Source organism: Thermobia domestica, chromosome 3 (assembly GCF_964235325.1).
Source record: "Thermobia domestica chromosome 3, izTheDome1.hap1.1, whole genome shotgun sequence".
NCBI lineage: Eukaryota > Metazoa > Arthropoda > Insecta > Zygentoma > Lepismatidae > Thermobia > Thermobia domestica.
In genome coordinates, this window is record NC_137456.1 from 153,312,427 (window position 1) to 153,333,752 (window position 21,326).

At 36.7% G+C, this 21,326-nt stretch overlaps 1 protein-coding gene across 2 annotated transcripts in view; it reads right to left on the minus strand.

Moving 5' to 3' along the window:
* Lrp4 (LDL receptor related protein 4) overlaps positions 1 to 21,326 on the minus strand; it is an 872,950-nt gene that overhangs the window by 215,880 nt on the left and 635,744 nt on the right. For both annotated transcript variants that reach the window (XM_081751909.1, XM_081751908.1), the window contains exon 5: positions 12,825 to 12,984. In XM_081751909.1, coding sequence (XP_081608035.1) covers positions 12,825 to 12,984 — 160 coding nt within the window. The remainder of the gene's footprint in view (positions 1 to 12,824; positions 12,985 to 21,326) is intronic.

Sequence of the window (21,326 nt, forward strand, 5' to 3'; positions counted from 1 at the left end):
AGTTCTGAATTCCACTCATATACTCAGAAATAACTTATTTCAACAGATATGCTGCCTGCTTCAAAGTTTGTTATAGAGAATACTGCTCCAACTCGAGTTGTATATCTGATATATCCCAGATAATCCATTATTCTCGAAGAGAAACCTTTAAGTCAGGGTTGCCACTCTTGAGACAATCGATGATGCCAAACACGGGCCTGAATTACCATATATTTTTCTAAATTATGCCAGATTCTTTACTAATCTTTCCACACTAGTTTTAAAGACCAACCACCACTTATTTTCATTAAGAGGAGCTAACTGTATTCATGTACTTGTATTAAAGAAATAACACTTACCCTTTCATATATACATTCAATTTTTGTTTAAAGGTATTTGAATGACTTAAATTTATATTTGTACGTTTTTAGTTCATATCCGTATCAAATACCAAGTTTAAGATGAATCAACTACACAAAGTAGGATCCAAAAACGCTCATTGCAATTTGTTCCATCCTTCAGTCGAACCAGGAACTGAAACATAAAGAGTGACATTTTCTTTTTAAAGATACTTTGTCCAGCTAAGTATTGTGAAGGTTTATGTCAGTAGAAGGAATTGCATTCCATTATACAAGCGCAATTTCACAACTTTATGTACACATTACTAAATATCGAACACCCTTGTCCATATGATTAGCGTACGCGTCTTTGGTGCGGGAGACCTAGGTTCGATTTCCGATGGGAACTCCTGTGGTTCTGAACACACGTTAATTTGTAAGTTCACGTCTCATATAGCCTTGATGCTGAAAGGGACACTAAACTCTAATCTAACACTAAATACAAATATTTAAAGAAAAATGATGACGCACCAAGATGACGTGAATTTGGCTATCAAATCCATTTTGTATTTTCAGTTATTTTCTAGTAGTATTTTTTCTAGGGATCCTTTCAAAAGACAGTGATGCAAATTTCGTAACTGCGAATTCCTGTTAGAAGCCATGAAATTATCCGATTAGATGCAAAATTTCCCGTCCACTAAAATAGATACCGTAAATTTACAATATCTAACAATAAATAATTTTGAAAAATATCGCTTTCGAGGGAAAAAATGAAGTGAAATCTTTGAGTTTTACGTCCCACGGTTATGCCGGTTAGGCTAAAGGAGAGGGGTGATGATGAGAAATTAGTGAAATCGTGGAATGAAGAAAGCGGGAGGAACGGAAGAACCCCGAGGAAACCCACGCACACGGTGTTTGTCCACCACAAAGTTCACTTGGTGCGAGCTGGGATCGAACCACGGTCCCCAAGCACCAGAGGTGAACGATCTACCACTGAGCCCCCGCGGCCCCGCTTTAGAGGGGCCATGACGTATAGTTGAACTCATTCTCGTAGCATGAAAGGCATTATTTATAATTATGCATGATAGGATCACAAACAAAATTTAAAAATATTATATGCACTTTCTTTTAACAAACATTAAATTGTCTTTTATGGTGTGGAAGGGAATGTTATGTTCGAAAAAAAAAGTCCTTAACACGATTCTTGTTGCTACACACTGCATGTTCCTAGCCACAGAAAAGATGCAGCGATAGGTAAGTTATTTTTCAATTGCTTTACATTAGCTTGATGTTTCAAGTCTTTTGTGTGTTTCTGAAGTTCACTTTTACCACAAAAGAGCTCAATATTAACATGTCTTACATAGCTTTGGTTTGATTCTCAACACGGACTGCAACTACCCGTTAAATTGTGCATCCGAAAGGCACTCTTTGTTAAACCTCGCTTATCACCGCTCATCTTAATAATATATATAACTTCACCGCGAAGCAAATGTTGCATTTCTCTCTTTCATCCTAACACAAAACAAAACTAACCACAGCTGTGACACGAAGGAGCTATTTCGAAAAGAAACAAGCTGTGCTTCATAGAGATGTGTACCAAATGACAGAAGTATAAAGTATTGTCTTCTTTCCTGTTTATATATATCAGTTGGTGTTCTTAAAGAGTTTACTCATTAGTTTAGAAAGAGTATATATGGAATTCGGACATATGTTGTACGTATTCTCCTGAGACAGATGGAATAGGTTTAAGCGCATCTACGTGACTTTATCAAATATTTATTCTCCATAGTGGTACCACGCGGAAAACTTGGTATAGGCCTACTTTTATCTTTACCTCCCTCTGTTAGCTGTTTTGTATCATATATATCCAATGGTTTTGATATTTCTTCCGATCATTAAAACAACAATGGTACCTGTGTGCGTGCAAAAATGCAAAAGCACAAGGTAACTTCCTATTTGTTTTGAAAACAACAAACCCATTTCACGTGTGCGAGATCGGGTGTTTACTCACGGTCAGTTCGCAGCAGAAGTCCATGGTAAAAGATTTGGCTATCTCGAAAACACTCGCAAAACCTTACAAATACAAAAGAGTGCGCTTCAAAGAAAGTTTAGACACAGATGTTTCAATTTTCTTTTAGCATCTTTCTTCAGCAAAAGAGTCGGTTCATTGTATTCGAAAAAGGGAAGGGAGAAAGGGTGAATTTATATTTTATGTGGGGGGTAACGTTGTAAGTAGTATAAACAATACATACCACTTCCGACTCCGACTCATCCCACCTCAAGTTGTAAAGTAGAAAGGGACAGAAGTATTCAACATGACTGCGCACTTGAGTTTCAGTTCACAATACTAAAACCAGTAAGCAAGTAAACAGTATTTTGTAGGATCGTGTTTTACTTCTTGAATTTATTTTTGAACATTTCTGTGAATTCAACAACAGAACGCAGTAGAAATACGGACTAGTTTTTACTCCAACCATTACTTTCGCTCCAACCCAGGGATGCCACATTTATGATTTCGTACTAGATTTAGTGATTTTACTATTGAACTAGTGATCTAGTACGTACTTGGGCATTAGGCACAATCTAGTGATTTTTTTGCATTTTTTTCTGGTGCAGACAAATGAGAAGGAAATGGTTCTTAAAATAAAAGGAAGAAGTATATTGCAGTTCAAAACAAATGTAGAAACCTTAAATTAATATTTCTTTTCCCTCTGACTGAATGAAACCCCTGCTGTGTAACGACCTTAGGTAAACAACGGCTATCTTTGGTCCGCTACCTCCTTTGGTTAGCCGACATGAGATGGGTTACTTTTTTTTTTTGGAAGAAAGTGAAGAAGTAATTATCCAGTACATTTACGTTTTGTCAGGCACACAGACGCAGTCTGTACTTGTTTCCTAACGAATTTAGCAACATAACATAAATGAAACATATGTACCAGAAAATAGAGGCAGTACAAACGGAAATTTTCATCTGTGACACATTTGATGAGAAATATAGTTAGATGTCACGTGCAAGCACTCTAAACATGTCCTATCCTGTAATTCTATTCGTATGTTTATGTAGGTGAGACTGAGAAATCGAGAAACAATTATAACTGGTTTTCTTCCAGGGGAAAAATCTAAATGTGAAGGGGTGTTACACTGGGACTTTAATTGCGTCCTTTGTACAAGATTAACAAGTAATAGCAATTTTTTAATTTATCTTAGTTCTTGGGGAGAGGAAGATGGAAGCGAACCTTCGTAAGGACCTCTGCAAGGAAACATGAATACTATCCGCCACTGTTTGTTACATTACACAAAATAGTTATATATATATATATATATATATATATATATATATATATATATATATATATATATATATATATATATTGAGTTTTAGTCAGGGTTTTCATTCTGCAGGAGAGAGGGGGATTGTAATACCTGACGAACATTTTCTATTCTCAGAGTGTTGCAATGATAGCATTTCCTCCATTATAACTTGGCCAAGCTATTGCATTATATGTAAGGATTAAGTTAGCCTAAAAAAGCTTAAATTTCTATGGCTGTTTTACTCTGTACCCATGTTTCTCATTTTCGGTCTACGGGACTCTGTGTCCGGAAATTTTCGATGGCTTCCAAGTCGGAAAATAAGTGTATCAAAGGCATATATATTATATCTATGGTAATATGAGGCATGGATCTACAGTTTAAAGTGGGATACCGGTAACAACTTCATGAGCTTCCACCGTAAATCGAACCAGAGTCTCCCGCGATCAAGGCGTATGTGTTAACCATACAGCCACGAGGAAATTCACATAAGCACACACACATATATATTGTTGAGTTGATTTTGACTTTACCGTCTCTTTCAGCAGCGAGAATATATGAAATGTAGACCTACTGATTAACATGGAATCCGAACTACATGAGCTCGCGCCGGGAATTGAACCTGAGTCTTCCGCGGCAAAGACGCGTACACTAGCCGCGGAGTTCACACACACACACAGAATCAGAGTCCTCACACACCAAGGGTGAGAGCTGTGCCACTGAGTCACAGCGGCCACGGGGCTAGGTCGAGTCCACTTTACGTTCATAGTTTCTTAGTACATAAATGTTACGATTATGAAATAGATTTTCCTTAATGAGCTGCATAAAAACAAAAGCTTTCGAAATGCATTAAACAATTAGCTCGATTTGAGTGTGAACTTAAAGTTATATCAGAGTGTAAATACGGATACGCACCAAAGCTCGAAAACTTAATACACTATTTCTCCTATATAGTCAGCATGTATCAAGCAATCGTTCAGCTTTCATTTGAGAGGATGGAAATCGAAGGCCCTGAACAACTATGTTACTAATGTGCGAAATGTATTTATCTTACAGTGAACTGCTTTGATGCCAAGTGGCCTAACTCCAAAATTGAAATTTTCCAGGAGTGAAAGTTGAAGTTCAATATCTCATGAACAATCCATATTTCTTTTATGTTTGGAATCAAAACCATAACTACTGTATGTAGTTCATTGTTTTATAACTTAGTGTTTACAAAAATCCTTTTAAAAAATACCTATTCATAGAAGTGAATGGTACTTATCTGTACTAGTTCTTGGCATCCAAGCAGTCCATTTATTGTAATACTACCTTAATATACCCATTCTTCGCATGGGGGCTGTATTTGGAAGCCAACACCTGTGGCAGTATCACCATTCATTTCAGTGACCGCGAAAACTATGGATTTGACACTAGTATCAATCAATATGGGCTATTTATACATGTCTCGGTATTCCTCATCCGCTGACACCCGGCCCGCATACAGTAGTAGCTGAATTTGCAAGTCATCGCTGATGGAAGTGTCACCATTGATCTCAGCGACCGTGAAAACTATGGATTTGACACTAATGTCGATCAATTTGGATTACTTTTACTACATGTCTCGCTAAACGCCCCCCTGAGACCCCCTGGTTCCAATTTTGACAAAAACGCTTCGCCTTAGACTGGGACCTGGACCAAGGTATCCGTGACCAAAATTTGGTAACTCTCGGTCAACTTGTCTAGTCCCCAGGTCGGTCCCTGTAAACGCCCCCCCCCCGAGACCCCCCTGGCTCGAAATTAAAAAAAAGGCTTCGTCTTGATCTGGGGCCTGGACTAAGGTACCCGTGACCAAATTTTGGGAACTCTCGGTCCACTCGTCTGGTCCCCAGGTCGCACACAGACAGACAGACAAACACACAAACAAACTCTTTATTTTATTTATATTAGATAAGATATACTATGTAAAATAGTCTCGTATCATAATATGTGATGTTCAACAAATGTTACATTATATATTATCCGTAGCTCGTGATATGCTGCAACATATTAAAGCCTCAGAATAGTTGGGAAAGCGAATAATCCAGAAGTTACGTAACCCTATTGCGTTCATGGGAACGAAAACACAATAATTATAACTATGCTAAATTACTATAGATTACCAACTGCTCATTCAAAGAATTTATGAAGTTCACTTTATCGCAATAGTTTTATACAAACTAGATTTAGACTACGGATAATAGTTTTATACAAACTGGATAATCAATTATTATTATTATTATCATTATATTTGCAGTACAACCAAATACAACGACATTAACTATTAGTTCTAATTAACTGAATTGACCTGAAAATTAAATCTTGATCTTTAAAGATTAACTATTAATTTTATGCGTTCTGTACCTTTCTGAAGGAATGAAAGCTGGAATTGGTTTCAAGGCTGTTTCTGAGTGAATACTTTCTTCAAAATAATATTAAAAATTATAGAAAGATTTTCGAGACATTCGAGTCGAGTCGAGATTTTTAAGAGCCGTCTCGACTCGACTCGTGTCTCGATTCGAAAATTCGAGTCGAGAAATACGTTTGTCTCGACTCGTCTCGAATTTTACAAAGTGTGTCTCGACTGGAATCTCGACTCGAATTCGAGTCGAGATTCGAGACATGTCTCGACTCGAGCGCATCCCTATTCACTGTAGATATTGAATAATTGTAGCGACACACTACATCCTTGTCTGACTGCTCTTCCGATCTCCAAACTATTGGTTTATCCTTCATTCAAGAGAAACTTCACTCGTTGTCCTACGTACATGTTTCGAATGAATCGTCGGTCTCTCACTTGACTTCAATTTCTTTAAGTATTTTCAGAAGTTTCGTCCAATTGACCCGGTCGAAAACTCTTTGCCAGTCAATGAAGCACAAACACAACTCTTCATTTACATCCAGAATTTGTTCTTATGTAATTCTGATCAATCCTATAGCATCTCGGGTGCCTTTTCCTTTTCTGAATCCAAATTGATCTTCTTCTAACATCTCTTCTATCTTACTTTCCAGCCGCCTGTTCAATATACGTGCAATAATTTTTCAGTGTTGGAAATAAGGATAATAATTCTGTAATTGCTACTCTTCTTTGCTTGCTTTTTCTAGGGCAATGCAATTATTATAAAATCAAGAAAATCCTTTGGCCAGTCTCCTCTCAGGTAGATCTTGTTAATAAGTGAAGTCAGTACTTTCATTGCATTGTCTCCTAATCCTTTGAGCAAATCTACTGGTATGTCGTCGTCTGCAGTGAACTTTTTCCTTCGCATGGCTTTGATGTCTTGTACTATTTCACTTTTCAATATACTGGGCCCTTTTTCTTAATCTTAAACGTTTTCCTCTGCTTCGATTGCAATATCTTTGGGGCGACTCTTCTGATTATACAGATCTTTTATGTATTCCTCCCAAATTCTAAGGATTCTCTGATGGTCAGTGATTACATGACCTTGTTGATCTTCGATTCCAACTGTGCGTATACTTTTGTTTGCTTTGTTTTAATTCTTGTGGTTTCTGATACATCAGACTATATCTGTTGCGCAGTTGGAGTTCCATTATTTCTAAACATATCTGTTCTATCTACTTTTCTTTGGCTTTGTCCATCTCTCTTTTCAATTCATAATTCAACCTTCTGTATTTTTTGATGTTCGTGTTTTTCGTCCTTCTGCGTTCCTTTATCTTCTTAAGCATCGCTTCAGTTATTCATAGTTTCTCAGTGTTCTTTCCATCCTCCCAATGTTATTATGGAGTGTGTCAAGCAGAATTTGTTTTGACTTTTTCTAAACTATTTTCTACAGTGCCGACCATTTCTCCCATTGAACAGAGTTTTTCTTCAATCTCTTCTTTCACATTACTGTCGATACTTCTTAGTCGCTCTAAGTTCCACTTTCGATTTCTCCTCCCACTTTCTTGATTGAGTTAACCAGGTTTGCACTTCCACCACTAGGAGATTGTGATCTGAATCTATGTCCGCTCCCAATAGTGTCTTCACGTCTCGTCTACTATTCCTGAAACGCTGCTTGTCAAGAATGTAATCGATTTGGTAGCGTTTCTTATCTCCTGGACTTTTTCATGTGTTCAGTTGGGTTTTCCTTTTCTTAAACCACGTGTTCATCACCACCATATCATGTTGCTCGCAGAAATTGATAAGCATTCGGCCGCCTCTTCCCTCCTGATGCAGTATGTCACTCATCATACATTACTTCTACTTCATTGTCATCATGGTCGGTTGTGGCATAACACTTGTATTATTACAATATCCACTAATTCTGCACTTAGATTTACAAACGTTAAGCGGTCCTGCAATATTCCACTTTGGTTACACTTCTTGCTACTTCGTTCTTCATTGTCATCGCGACACCATTCTCGGCGTTAACGCAATCCGATTAGAATATTGCGCAATTTTCCGCACTATCTCACCTTTTCCTGACCATCTCAGTTTTCTCAAGCCCACTATGTTCACTTTACATTTACCCATTTCCACTTTTAAATTTTCAAGTTTATCCACACGTCGTAGAGTTCGTAAGTTGCAGATTCCTGTGCTGAAGTGAAAATTATTATTTTCTCCTTTGATGATTCTTCCCGGAGTAGTCCCCACCCGGAGATCAGAAAGGGGGTACTATTTTATCTCCGGAATGTTTTACCTAAGGAAGAATCATCATTATTTATTCTCATTTCTCGTCCCTCCTGGGAAAAAGATAGTTTGGTAGTATTCCAATTTCCTTTTCACATCTCCATGCTACTGATCACCTTGTGGTTCATCCATCTTTTAGGACAGTTTTACCTCCTAAGCAGATGAAGGTGCTCTGACCTCCATGCGTTCATCTGCCCTCCGAGAAGGTTGTTGGCACTTGGTAGAGGCTCACTTTATTAGATGTTAATAAACAACAAATGGCTGAACAGAGATACACAATGCGGAATTTCAATAATGTATAAAGACATTCAACGTAGACGAGACAAGTAACTCACGTGGGGAAGTTCATGATGATAAGTGTTAGAAAACCTCTGGGAAGAGAATAGACGGAAAAGAATATAAGATAATAATGTGAAGCTGGATCTTACTTATTAGGTAAGCATGTATTTAGTAACAATCTTATTTGCAGTATTCATTAAGGAAGTGTTTAATCATTATATATTTATTGGAATATTGTCAACAGACAATATAATTGTTTACTTTCCTTCTTATTTTGTAAAGATATATTCTGTAGGATAATAGAATATGTAATAACAGTGATAAGTATAATAATAGTGATAATAGTAGAATATGAATATACTTCCAGCAGCAGAAGATGAAGCAAGTAGAGATAACTGTACCTAGTTATATCATAAGTACTGTCACAAGTTTGAATGTGAATAACACAGAGAGTATTAACATGAAGGCAATTTATTTTGGTCAGGTTTTACATTGATATGTTGTACACCTGACGCACGAATCATTTTTCGAAATGTCTCCCCTTGGCCTTGATGCAGGCACGAAGTCTATCCGGCCACTGGTCAATGGCATTACGCACCACGTCCATGGGAAAATTGTTCACTGCTCGGGTCAAGGATTGTTTCAGACTGTCGACAGATGGATGCCGTTTATGGCAGACCTTTGCCTGAAGGACTGCCCAAAGTTTGTAGTCCAACGGGTTAAGGTCCGGGCTGCTAGAAGGCCAATCAGCAGTAGAAATAAAGTCGGGGACGTTCCGTGCCAGCCACTCCTGGATTGTTTACGCTTTGTGGCCTGGAGCGGAATCCTGCTGGAAGGTCCACCTTTCTCCAGGGAACATGGTAGCAGACAGTGGTTTCACTATAGGTGTTAGCACTGTGTCTTGGTACACTTTGGCAGATGTTATAACACCTTTTTCGCAAAAATGCAGCTGGGTTGTGCCTGAGTAGCTCATTCCCCACCAAACCATCACTGAGGCAGGATGATGTGCCCTCTGAACCCTTGGAGCTGCCTCAGCAGCTGCAGTATATGACGTGGCATACACACGGTCATTTTGGGCGTGGTGGGCATGCTCAATTGTGAACACCTTTTCGTCAGTGATCAGCACTTGTTGACCTAAAATTTTCTAAAAAGTGACCTATACTATGACACTAAAATTCCTGTAAAATGACCCTAAAATTCCCAAAAATTGACCTTAAAACTTGCGTTTTCTTAACTGTTTATTTCGTTAAATATTGACATTTTTTAAAACATCCATTGGATTTTGATTAACATTTCTCACTCATGTTCAGAAAGTTTTGTTTCAGTTAGTTGCAGTCCATTGATCGTTTATATCTATTGATCAATCCATTGTACGGCATTGTAGATACTGAAAACGTCAATTCACTCCGAGTTGAAACTTGGAAGCACTCTTAAACAATAAAAGTTCGCAAGTGTACACTACATGAGAATAATAGATAAAAACCCTGTTTAAAATCTTTGTACGCCTTCTAATCCATTTTTAGTTATTCACGTGACCACATCATTTGTGGTCAACAACCCAAAACTCTCTGTTTGGCCACCTAACAACTCCCACTTTTCGTCAACCAGCTACAGCTTAGTTTTCATTAACTTGTTAAGAATTTAATTTCTCCACCCCGATAGCCAGGAAACAGGAAAAGAGATCATTAAACTTCGTGTTTTTCACATCCGTAAACAGTGTTCATTTTAAGATTTCCTTATGTAGGAGAAATAGAATAAAAAGACTATAAGTGACCTAAAAGTTACCTTAAAATATTTAAAAAATGACCTGAAACTTCAAAACGGCAAAAAGTGACCAAAAGTTGACCCTTAAAAAGATATTTTTAGAACATAGAGTTGATGAATAACGTTTTTATTTGAACTTGCCTTGTCCTATGCGTAACAGAAAAAAGTTGACTTGTCAACAAGATCCGGGCCCTGGTGATCAGAATCTTTCTGTGCAGATTGTTGGCGTAACGCCGCAACAGTCTCTTTGATTTAAGGACGCTCTGCGACATTAATGTTTGGGTCAGAAAGTGACCAGTCCGCCTCTTATACGCCTGTAGATATAGGTCACTCCTGAACACACCAGACATAGAATTTCTGTTGACGTTCATCTCAGCAGCCATCACACTTTGTGTTCGAACAGGATTTCTTCGAATTCTTGCTGCGACTGCTTTCTGGACGTGCGGGGTTCGTACCGTTCGTGGTCTGCCACTCCTTGCGCGATCAGCTGCCGTTCCAGTCTCGGTGTATCGCTGTATGGCGCGGTACACGAATCTGCTGATTGTAGGGGTTTCAGGAGGTTGAAAATCTCACCTGCTGTCTTCCCGACCTTGTGTAGTGCAATTACTGCTACACGATTTTCGTAACCGCCCCACTCCATCAGAACTCAGTACAATAGCAACGTATGTCATGAGCAGTCAAACACACACTACATGCATCTTCCGCTTTATGCACAGATGGCAGCACTGTGCCACTCCGGATGCCTACAGCGCCACTCCAAACTTTGTGACAGTGATAATAGTAGAATATGAATATACTTCCAGCAGCACAAGATAAAGCAAGTAGAGATAACTATATATTGTTAATTGCAATATTGTGGTAGATGAAAATAATGCAGTAATAAAGCAAAAAGATTAAAATAATACAGTAATGAAAAACATGAAAAATTAATGTGTTTCAACATCTGTGAAAGTTTATAAATTGTGCATGGTTTTTAAAACAATTTTTAGAAGCATTTTAAAAATAATGTTTTAAGATTTACTATTAAGTTATAATTTTAATCATATTGTAAGTAAGATTAATTACTTACTGTATATTAGAAGTAATTCTGAAAGACTTTCTAGAATTTACATCATATCAATATAAGGAGAAACAAACATTGAATAATTATACAATTCTAAAGAAGGAACAATTAATATGAATATAAGAAAATATTCAATCAAATGTGGATCGCATTATCAACCACAATGGATCGGTGACAGAGCATTCACTCACTTCTGGTGCAACTTCCTGGTTTGTTCCCCAACCACGTGGGTTCTTGATGGACAACACCGTGTCCGAGGGTTTTCTCCGAGTTTTCTCCTACATTCAATTTCATCAATGATTTTACAATCGTTCACTTTCATTATTTCATCCATCTTCACTAGTCTACAGAGAATAAGTGTGGGACGTAAAACTACAAATTTCATTTTTTAAATGTATTATACAAGCATTGGACAAATTAATGTAAATCTGTTTTGTCATTTATCCAAAAGGAATAGGTGAGTCTATAGCTGCTCGGTGGAAAAACTCGTTAACATTGTGAAATTACACTCTGGCGGTTGTCAAATAATTCCAGTCACTTGTCGAGAATACAAGAAAATCCGGGCGATGTAGATATAAATGAGCTTTTGCATGTGAAGAAACAGGAGCTCCCTGCTATATGCCCAACGTTAGCACGTATGGTTGTAGATCTCATGCAGTTATTATACAAACGTAAAGTGTTCTCTTTCTTCTAGTTCTTGTCTTATTCTGAAGAAGAGGGATTTTAGTAATTCAAACACTACTTTAATATTTCAAAAAATATTTTTCTCGATTGAAAATAGATCGTTGCACAACCATACTCTCTACGTAACGGGAGCAACTGTACTTGATTGAAATTCAGTTTACCCACACACCTCGTAAAAGGTTTGGAGTGTTGTGATACTAGGCAATGTACATGTATTGTGTGTTGTATGCATAAAAATTAGAAGGTATAGAATACAACGTGATCATTTATGTTGTTATAAATCAGCCAATGAACTCAGCAGACATGAATTGATCAATCATTCAATGATCGGTTTTATAACTGCATAACCTCGACTAACACCTTAGAATCTCTTTTAAATGACTAAGATTTGAACAGGGCCTTCCCAGACAGAACGATATTATTATCTGTATCACACAAAAGCCATAACTTGTCAACGTACAGGATAATAAAGAAGGAAATAATATTCAGTACTATGGGCAGATTGGAAATATGAAAAGTCGTGTCCTGTCGAAAGCACTACAATTGTGGTATTTCATACATTCTTTCTTTCTTTTTTTCGTTTCTTTCGGATTTCTATATTGACTTATACGCAATATTCAAAACTTCCTATGACTACTGTATATTATGGAAATTATTCAATAAACTCTCAAAGTATTATTGTTATATAAGTTATTTTTATGTGAGTTACATAATTATCAATTATTACAATAGAAATACAATAGCAAAATCTTAACGGACTTACTGAAATTCTCCTGCACCACAGCTTCCCCATTTCTTGGGACAATCATACTCATCACTGGAATCTCCGCAATCATCGTCCCCATCACAACGGAACTCAGCTCGGATGCAACGAGGGTAGGCACAACGAAATTCATCAGGACCACATGATGGTGGCTCCACCTCTAATATAAAAATGAAGATATTCAAATTAAGTAAAGCAATACAATGCAATTCTAATCGTATCAACGTTGATTTAATACATTTTAACTACTAAATGTTTTACATACCTCTATGAGTCTTTTCAATTCAATAAAAACTTCCTTTCTTTTAAATTTTCACTACTATAAGTGATTGGCTTGTCAAAAAATAAATAAATAAATAAATAAAAAATAAAAGTAAATACAAAGAAGAAAATAAGTAAAACAAATGGTTAAACGAATAACACCAAATGAGGAATTAACTAATAAACTTTGTACGAATCTTAAATAAAAATGAAATTTGACTAAAGCAAACACTTATATTTTAATAATCGGCAACATACAGCTTTCATCATATATTTTTATTTAAGTTACACTTAGTTCCGAAACTAGAATGAATAATATTTCTATGTACGAGGGAAGATCAAATGAAAACCTTAAAAATGCAAACAAATGCCGTAAAGTTGGGTGATTGATTCGATATGTGGCAGTAATATGCCTTGAATTGCACTTAATGATCGACAGGTGGCAGAGTGTTGCTGGAAGAATGATGAATACAGCAGCATCAGTATCAAGATCGCTGCCCCACTGTCCACATGCACCGTGTTAGAACAGCGTTCGGTGATCCGGTTTTAGAGCAGTGGAGACAGGGGCGGACTGGCAACCATAGGGCCCACCCTGCCAAACTGAAATGAGGGCCCACTGTATAAAAATGTACTTGGCATTCTTCATATGTATTACATATAAAAGTCCATCTTCGAACCCATAAATAGTATCCCATATACTCATTCAAAAGCAAAACATTAATTACAAAAAAATTGAAATAGGAACATTTTAATAGTAACTCATACAGTGTGTAATTGGCATTATCATTTTTTTGTAAACACACACAATACCGGAATTGGTGCTTTCAGTTATTTATATAGTGCTATTGTTTTTTTATGTAATGAAATTAAACCATTTATTTAAACAAATGAGTGTCATGTTTTAGAAAACCCAAAATATATACATGTGCAATAAGTAAAAACTAATCTCAAGTCAACTTTGAAACACTAAATAATTAAAGCATTGACAGAAATAATGTAAGTTTCTTTCCTTATAAATCAGTTCTAATATCAAATTGGTTGAAATGTTCTATTGAATTGCATACTGTAACCTAATATAATATAATATTAATATGAATGCCAGAAATGTATCCTAATATTAATATCTTCATTATGTCCCAGTTACAATCACAATTTCAAATATCTACCTAATTCTTTGGAGCTAGATACAAGATCGTCAATCACTTTGTCGTAATCATACGTAAATGATCTTTCTATGTATAAAAGAATAAAGTCTTCCAACAAATCTTGTCCAAGCGATGAACGCAACCGATTTTTTATTACTTTCATAATCGAGAAAATTCTTTCACATGATACTTGGGTACACGATAGAGTTAGAACATACTTATACGCTTTATACAACGATGGATATAATGGACCATAAAGATTTAATTCGTGAAGCAGGTGCAGTGCACAAACTAGACACACTTTACACTGTCTTGCAGGTTGCATTTCCATTCATCTTCCTCCTCACTCTCAGTTTCATTATCTTCCTCTTCTTCATTTTCCTCTTTTTCACTACTATGATCATATTGCTCGCTGCCATGCTCATTTCTTAAAATATCCTGCTTTTTACATATTGGTAGATTATAGTCCCTATAATGACGAGCAAATTGGAGCAGTTCCTCTTGAATTTGTTCTCTTTCCACTTTGCAATAATGTGGTAGAGTATTGAAAGCTGAATCAGGTAGTTCTTCTAAAGTACTTATCTCATGGAAACGGGTAGGATCCAGCCATGCAATGTCCTTCATGAGACTGTCATTGCAGATAAACCGAGAATGTAATTGCTCAATTGCAGTATCGAAAATAATATTGACAACGTTTATCTGAAACACTTTCGATGGAGAATCTAAAATTCTTGCCTCATCATGGGAAAGCTTGTCTGCTTGAAGAGTTGCTACTGGTATTCTCTTTGCAAGGAGAGAAGTTTCAACTGCAACATCGTATCCTGCATCCTTCAATTGTCTTTTCAAGTCCTTTGCAAACTCCATAGCTTTAGTTTCAATAGAACAAAACACGTTCCGTTTTTGCTTTAAGTCTGATTGTAACGTACAAATCATTTTTGTAGCCGTTAGGTAATCCAAACCAGATTTTTGCAAATACTGCGAAGTAGGTGTACATAGGTGAAAAAGTTGGCTGAAAACAAAAGCCACAAGAATGGTTTCAAATTTACACCATTTTTGAACCAAACACTTGGCTTTAAATGTGGCTTCTGCTTGAAAATCACTCATACTTTTTTTTATACAAAACGCAAGTTTACGGGAGTTACCCTGCCATATTTTTGATGCTGATAGGTTTAATTGAGCACATCTTTTTAAAATTGGTGGAGGGGGCCCACCTGTTTGGGGGGCCCACCCTGCATTTGCAGGGTAGCAGGGTGGGCCAGTCCGCCCCTGAGTGGAGATGTGAAACCAATTGAAATTCATCGCAGGATGGCAGTGTATTTCTGTTTCCCTGACCATCTTGAGCTAACGAGTGTAAAATAAAGCATGCAGAAGCTTCGCCGACAACCAGCAAACATATAGAGATAACCAGTCCCAATGGACTGTTTTTGAGATCAGACTAATTCAGCACATATCACACACACACACACACACACACACACACACACACATATATATATATATATATATATATATATATATATATATATATATATATATATATATATATATATATATATATATATATTCATTGGACACAACTTCTTTTTTAAAAGTTAACTGATTCACCGAACGTATCTCAGTAATTTCTCTCATTTTCTACTCGGTTATACTCGTTTTACAGTTATTTCCAGTAACCTTGAACGTCAGGGACACGAACACAGACACATAGGAATATTCAAAATTCCAAAAAGCTCTCCCACCGGGAATCGAACCCGAGACCACAAAGGCGCACGAGCTTGCCACTAAACCAGCGGGGAGGGCATCACTGAGCCACCGTGCCCTCGCTTAGCTCGATGTGGTCTACATTGACTAATATATGTCTTATCTTTGGACGATGCTTCTCTCAAAGAGAAACTAGAATTTAAAAGTCAATGATACTTTAAACTATATCTTATTAAGCATACTATATTATATCGTTGTTCTAATGCCATAATGAAAAGCTTAAAAGCGTATATTTCAGAATCAGTTTGACATTAGTAAGTGAAATTGTTCTGTACAGCATCAATTTTTAAGTTTAACAGGAAACTGTTCTTTTTTTTTTCCTATTTTTTCAAAAACTACACATGATCTAAATTCAAGCGTATCTTCTTGTTTTGCTGTAGCCATGCCAGATTCTCAAGAGTGAGTAGAGGCGAATACTGAAGGGGCAACGGCAAAGACATCAACGATTTTTTTTTTTTAATTATTATTTACGGAATCTATAATAATATAATGCTACACTGACAAATATTAGAGTGCGGAAGTGCAAGGCTACGAAGGTTCATGATTATGTTCAAGGGACATTGAAAAGAAAGAGATTAATTTGCTCTGCATTTACACTAGACAAAATCTTTGTGTCTTTTTTCGATCACTTTTCCCCGCATTTTACTTCATTATTCTAGAGAAATGATAGTAAGAAACAAAAATACTGAGCGTAAAGCACATTTATATACATAGGTATATTATCAGGAAAACTTAAACAAGAAAATAACACTACATATACCAGTACATAATAGAAACCATAACGTTTTATCTTGTTTCATTTCTTTATTATTTAAGTTGGTTGATGGAGTATTTTGTTTCTTATTAATCATTAAAATTGAAGTATTCTTTCTTTTATAAATTTGAACGTGATTATATTATAAAGGGTGAGGCATATCTAAGTTGGTTAACACCCCTGTAGCACACGAACCAGGTTTTGCCCAAGTGGGTCCAGCCCGAAAAAACCCACCGGGGATTTTCGGGTTGGACCCACCTTAAAACTCACTGGGTTTTGAGCTTTCTGTTAGTATATAATTAGTACAACTAAGGTGCTCACATTGAAAGTGATTTTTATCAGATTTTGGACTTTCCTTGGGCGAGTTAGATGCTTTCACGTTAAGGGATACACCAACATTCAACATAAGGCCTTTATAGAGTTCTGAATGCGTAGAATGAATAAAAATAAAAAATTATAAAATTAAAAAAACTTACCTTAGCTTGAGATAATTATAAAACAAATTAATGTATAGATTGTACTTATAGCCTATTTGAAGTAAAATATGCAATTTTATATTTTAGAAAATACTTTTCGTGAATAGTGTGCTCGCCGACTTGGTGATGCCGAGGGACGTTATCTCTCATACGTTTGATGGGTTTTAAGGCCATAGGTGCAGGTACTACCAGTAAATATGGAGTGAATTCGTAAAACTACTAGCATTATTTTTGATTACCTTTGATGGTAACACAAGTATTCTTCAGTAAAATTTGGTTGTCCAACAACAACAGTTTAGTTCAGTCATTTGTTGCTTCTCTTCAAATAAGCATTCTGTAGAATCAACACCAGCAATAGCGTAAAAATTCTTGCCAAATTTAAGAAGCTTAATGTTTAGATTTCCGAAAACTATGTAACGCTTACTATTTCAAGTGCTGAATTCAAACTTCCGTACTAGTGGAAGTTTCAATGTACAGCAAAGAAAGCTGCATTTTCGAAGAAAGACAGAAAAAAAAAAACGTCGCGAAAGGAGTGCTCGGGAAATTCCCGCAATTCAACGCACAAAGCACCGGAAGTGAATACTTCAACAATAAAACTATTTATCATTATTATCATTATATTGCGAGCGGTGATAATGATTAAAAATAATGTAAGTAAAAGGCTAATAGTCACCGCAGGAAACAAACCTTATCTCTCTAGGAAGTACTTTCGAAGAACATCGTCTTCATCGTAAGCCTAGGCACACTTCAAAAAGAATTTAAACCATAAAAAGAATTTTAAAAATGTACGAAGTAAAAATCTTCTTGTCACTATAATTAGACATATGTTAATATTAATTCACTTGTCACTGTTCACTGTTGTTTACTATTTTTTTGTTATTTCATTATCTTCCAGACGGCGAAAATGAGTAGCAAAAATATTGCTCCAAATGGCATTTATGTCACCTTTATCTGAATTGAGTGCCGGTTTCTCCTTATGAATGTAATAAGCTTCTTTAATTTTCCGTTCAGTTGCTGTTTTTGCTTTTTCGATCAAACATGAATTAACAATGCTGTGGTTATTTTCTTTGAGATGTGATGCCAATCCAGATAACTGTTGTAAGCTACGAGATTCGGACGTGCGAATGTGCTCAGCGATTCTGGTATAAATATTTCTTTTTGTTTGACCTATATATTGTAAGCATCCCCACATCATGACAAAAGCACATGTCAACACAACACGTGCTATTGATTGTGTCTTCTTGATAGTAGACAAGAAACCGAAACGAAAGACACCGAGAAATGTCGAAAGAAGACGAACCTCACGGAAGGACCCGAAGAGGACAGATAAAAGCCCGACCACCGAGGGATCCAGCATCAGTCGATCAACTGATCAAATAACCTACACCAGCCCTGAGGTCGCACTGGACTAGGAGTACACCTATCCTTACCTGAGGTCGCATTGGACTAGGGATCCTTACTACAACCAAGCCTCGCGAAGCTGCCTTAGCTAAGGGGGCCATCCTTCAAGACTTATCAGAACCAGCAGGTGCCTTGGAGACTGCCTTGAGAGAAGGGGCACCGTGCAAAACAACTACTTCCTCTCATCTGGTCAATAACAAGATAGACACTATTTTAGTCTCTGTAATCAAAGACACCTGTATTTAACAAATTTTACAACAAATTGGTTAAGGGGATAAATCTCGGTCCATTATTGACCCTACCAAATCATTACAATATATTTGGTCACATTGACATTTTACCCTATAGACGCCACTACTTTGTTGGAGATCAGTAAAAAAATATTTAAAATTTGTAATAAATTTTTCTATAAGTTTAGGAGGAGCTTCGGAGACCTTGATGTTATATTTATGCAATGCCTTCTTAATTTTTGCCGAAATATGTAGAACCAGAGGGACACCAATCCATTTGTCTTCTTTGGCATTTGTTGTTGGCCGGTGATGGGTGCCGTCGATCTCCCGCTGTACCTGTTTGTACCATTTCAGTAATAAAGACTTTTGATAGCCATTTTGTTGTCCAATTTTAATTAAATATTAAATTTCTTGGTTGAGGTCATCAGGAAGATCAGAAAGTAGAACTCTCCTGAAGAAGTTTTTCCAAATATTCAGTTTCTGAAGCTATGAATGAGATGACTTAAAATGAATATACTTGGTACCAGCAAAAGGTTTACGATATACTGAAGTAACAAACTTATTGGCTTGTCTTTTGATGGTAATATGAAGGAAGTTAAGAACTCTATTTTCTTCAAGTTCCATCGTGAATTTGATTCTAGGATGTATCTGATTAAAATTCATCAAATAACTTCTTTAAATCCTGATTTTCCTTGAACAGAATTAAGGTATCGTCAGCATATCGAAAATACCTAATATGAGGAAATTTTGGGAGAATGTTGTTTTCGAACATGTCCAATACCAGGTTCGAAAGTATTGGGGAAAGAGTATTGCCCATTTGTTGGCCAATCCATTGTCCTCACGAAAGGTGTTATCTTCAAATTGGAAAACATTATTTCTAAGGCAAAAAGCTATTAGTTGATAGACTAGTTGAATTTCGTATGGGTTTATTTTTAGTTTGAGTAAGGCAAGTTCCACTGCCTGTAAAGCCTACTGGTATTGATGGGTACATCTCCACTATGTCAAAAGATGCCATATGGATAGAATCTGCCGCGACAAACGAGTTCAAACATGTTTTTAACTCTAAGATATTTTTAACAGTATATTTGACTGGGATATTAAAAGATACCAGTTTATTATACAACCATTTTGAAAGTAAGTATGTAGGGTGGTGAAAACCAGCTATTATAGGTCTTAACGGAACGTTGGGTTTATGTATTTTTGGAAGACTATATATAATGGGTAAGGCTTGATCATGGATTTTTAGTTTTGTTTTTAACTTCATCAGGAATTATTGGACAATTATCAATCAAGTGGTTGGTTGTTGCTATCAAAGAATGTAGTGGATTGCCTTTACACACGGTAAAACGGGATTTACGAGCACATTCATGGATTTTTTACTATATTGTTGCCTTGATATTATTACATATTTGTTTCCTTTGTTGCCTTTAATGCAAAAAAGTTCATGTTTACGTAAAAATGGTCTTAATTCCATTGTTAGCTTTCTTATGTGTGCAGTAGTCATTGCGTTGATGCTGAGATAGTACAAGAGCACATTCTTTAATCATTTCGGTATCTATGCTACAAAGAGCAATTTTTGGTCTTTTACGTTGAAATTTTCCGAGTCGAAGCACGAGAGACTCTAAATTAGCTGCATATCTTTTGACGGCGATCAGACGTAAAATTTCAAAATGGCGACCGTTTTCTTTTTTCAAACCAGCAGTAAATGGAAAATTGTTGCAAGTTGTGACAATCTTGAAACATAAATCACATTTTAACATTTTTACTCCAAAGACATTGAAATACTTCACAAAAAACCAATAAAACCCGAAAAAAGTAAACCCGAAAATACCCGTATGGGCCCAGGTGGGTTGGGCTTTTTAAAAAAACCCGGGTTATTTCAAACCCTGACACGAACGGCTTTGCGTTTACACTTGGCTCATGGTATGTGTTGTTCGGATGGGTAATGGACCATATTACACGACTTGGTTCCCATGCGGCCATCTTGGATCCAACTTTGGACTTTTAAATAAGGGGGACGTTGGGTATCATTTGACACAAGCTCGATCTCAGGGAGCCAGTGGTGCAGTACATTTTTCATCTACCGTTATTGGTTAAGTTATTGTGTCACAAAGGGTGAACATTTGGCATTACGACATGTTTTTCTGTGTTGTTCCATGTTATGTAAGATGTCGCTACAATCCCAGAACGAATCCAGATGGTGGAGAAGAGTGATGGATGATCTGACTGCGGCTGAGTTTAATGCATCTCACCCAAGAGGGAGAACATCTCACATATAGTAATGTTCAAGGATCGATCTGGACGCTCACGGACCGCTACTGCCGACGACAAGGCGACAGAAGTGTTAGCTGCTGTTGTGAAAAACCCAAAACGCAGTTTTCGTCGTGTGGCATTATAACAGGAGTCAGTCAGCGATCAGTGGTACGGGTGCTGCATATGAACAAGTGGCACCCATACAAGCTGCAACTTCAGCA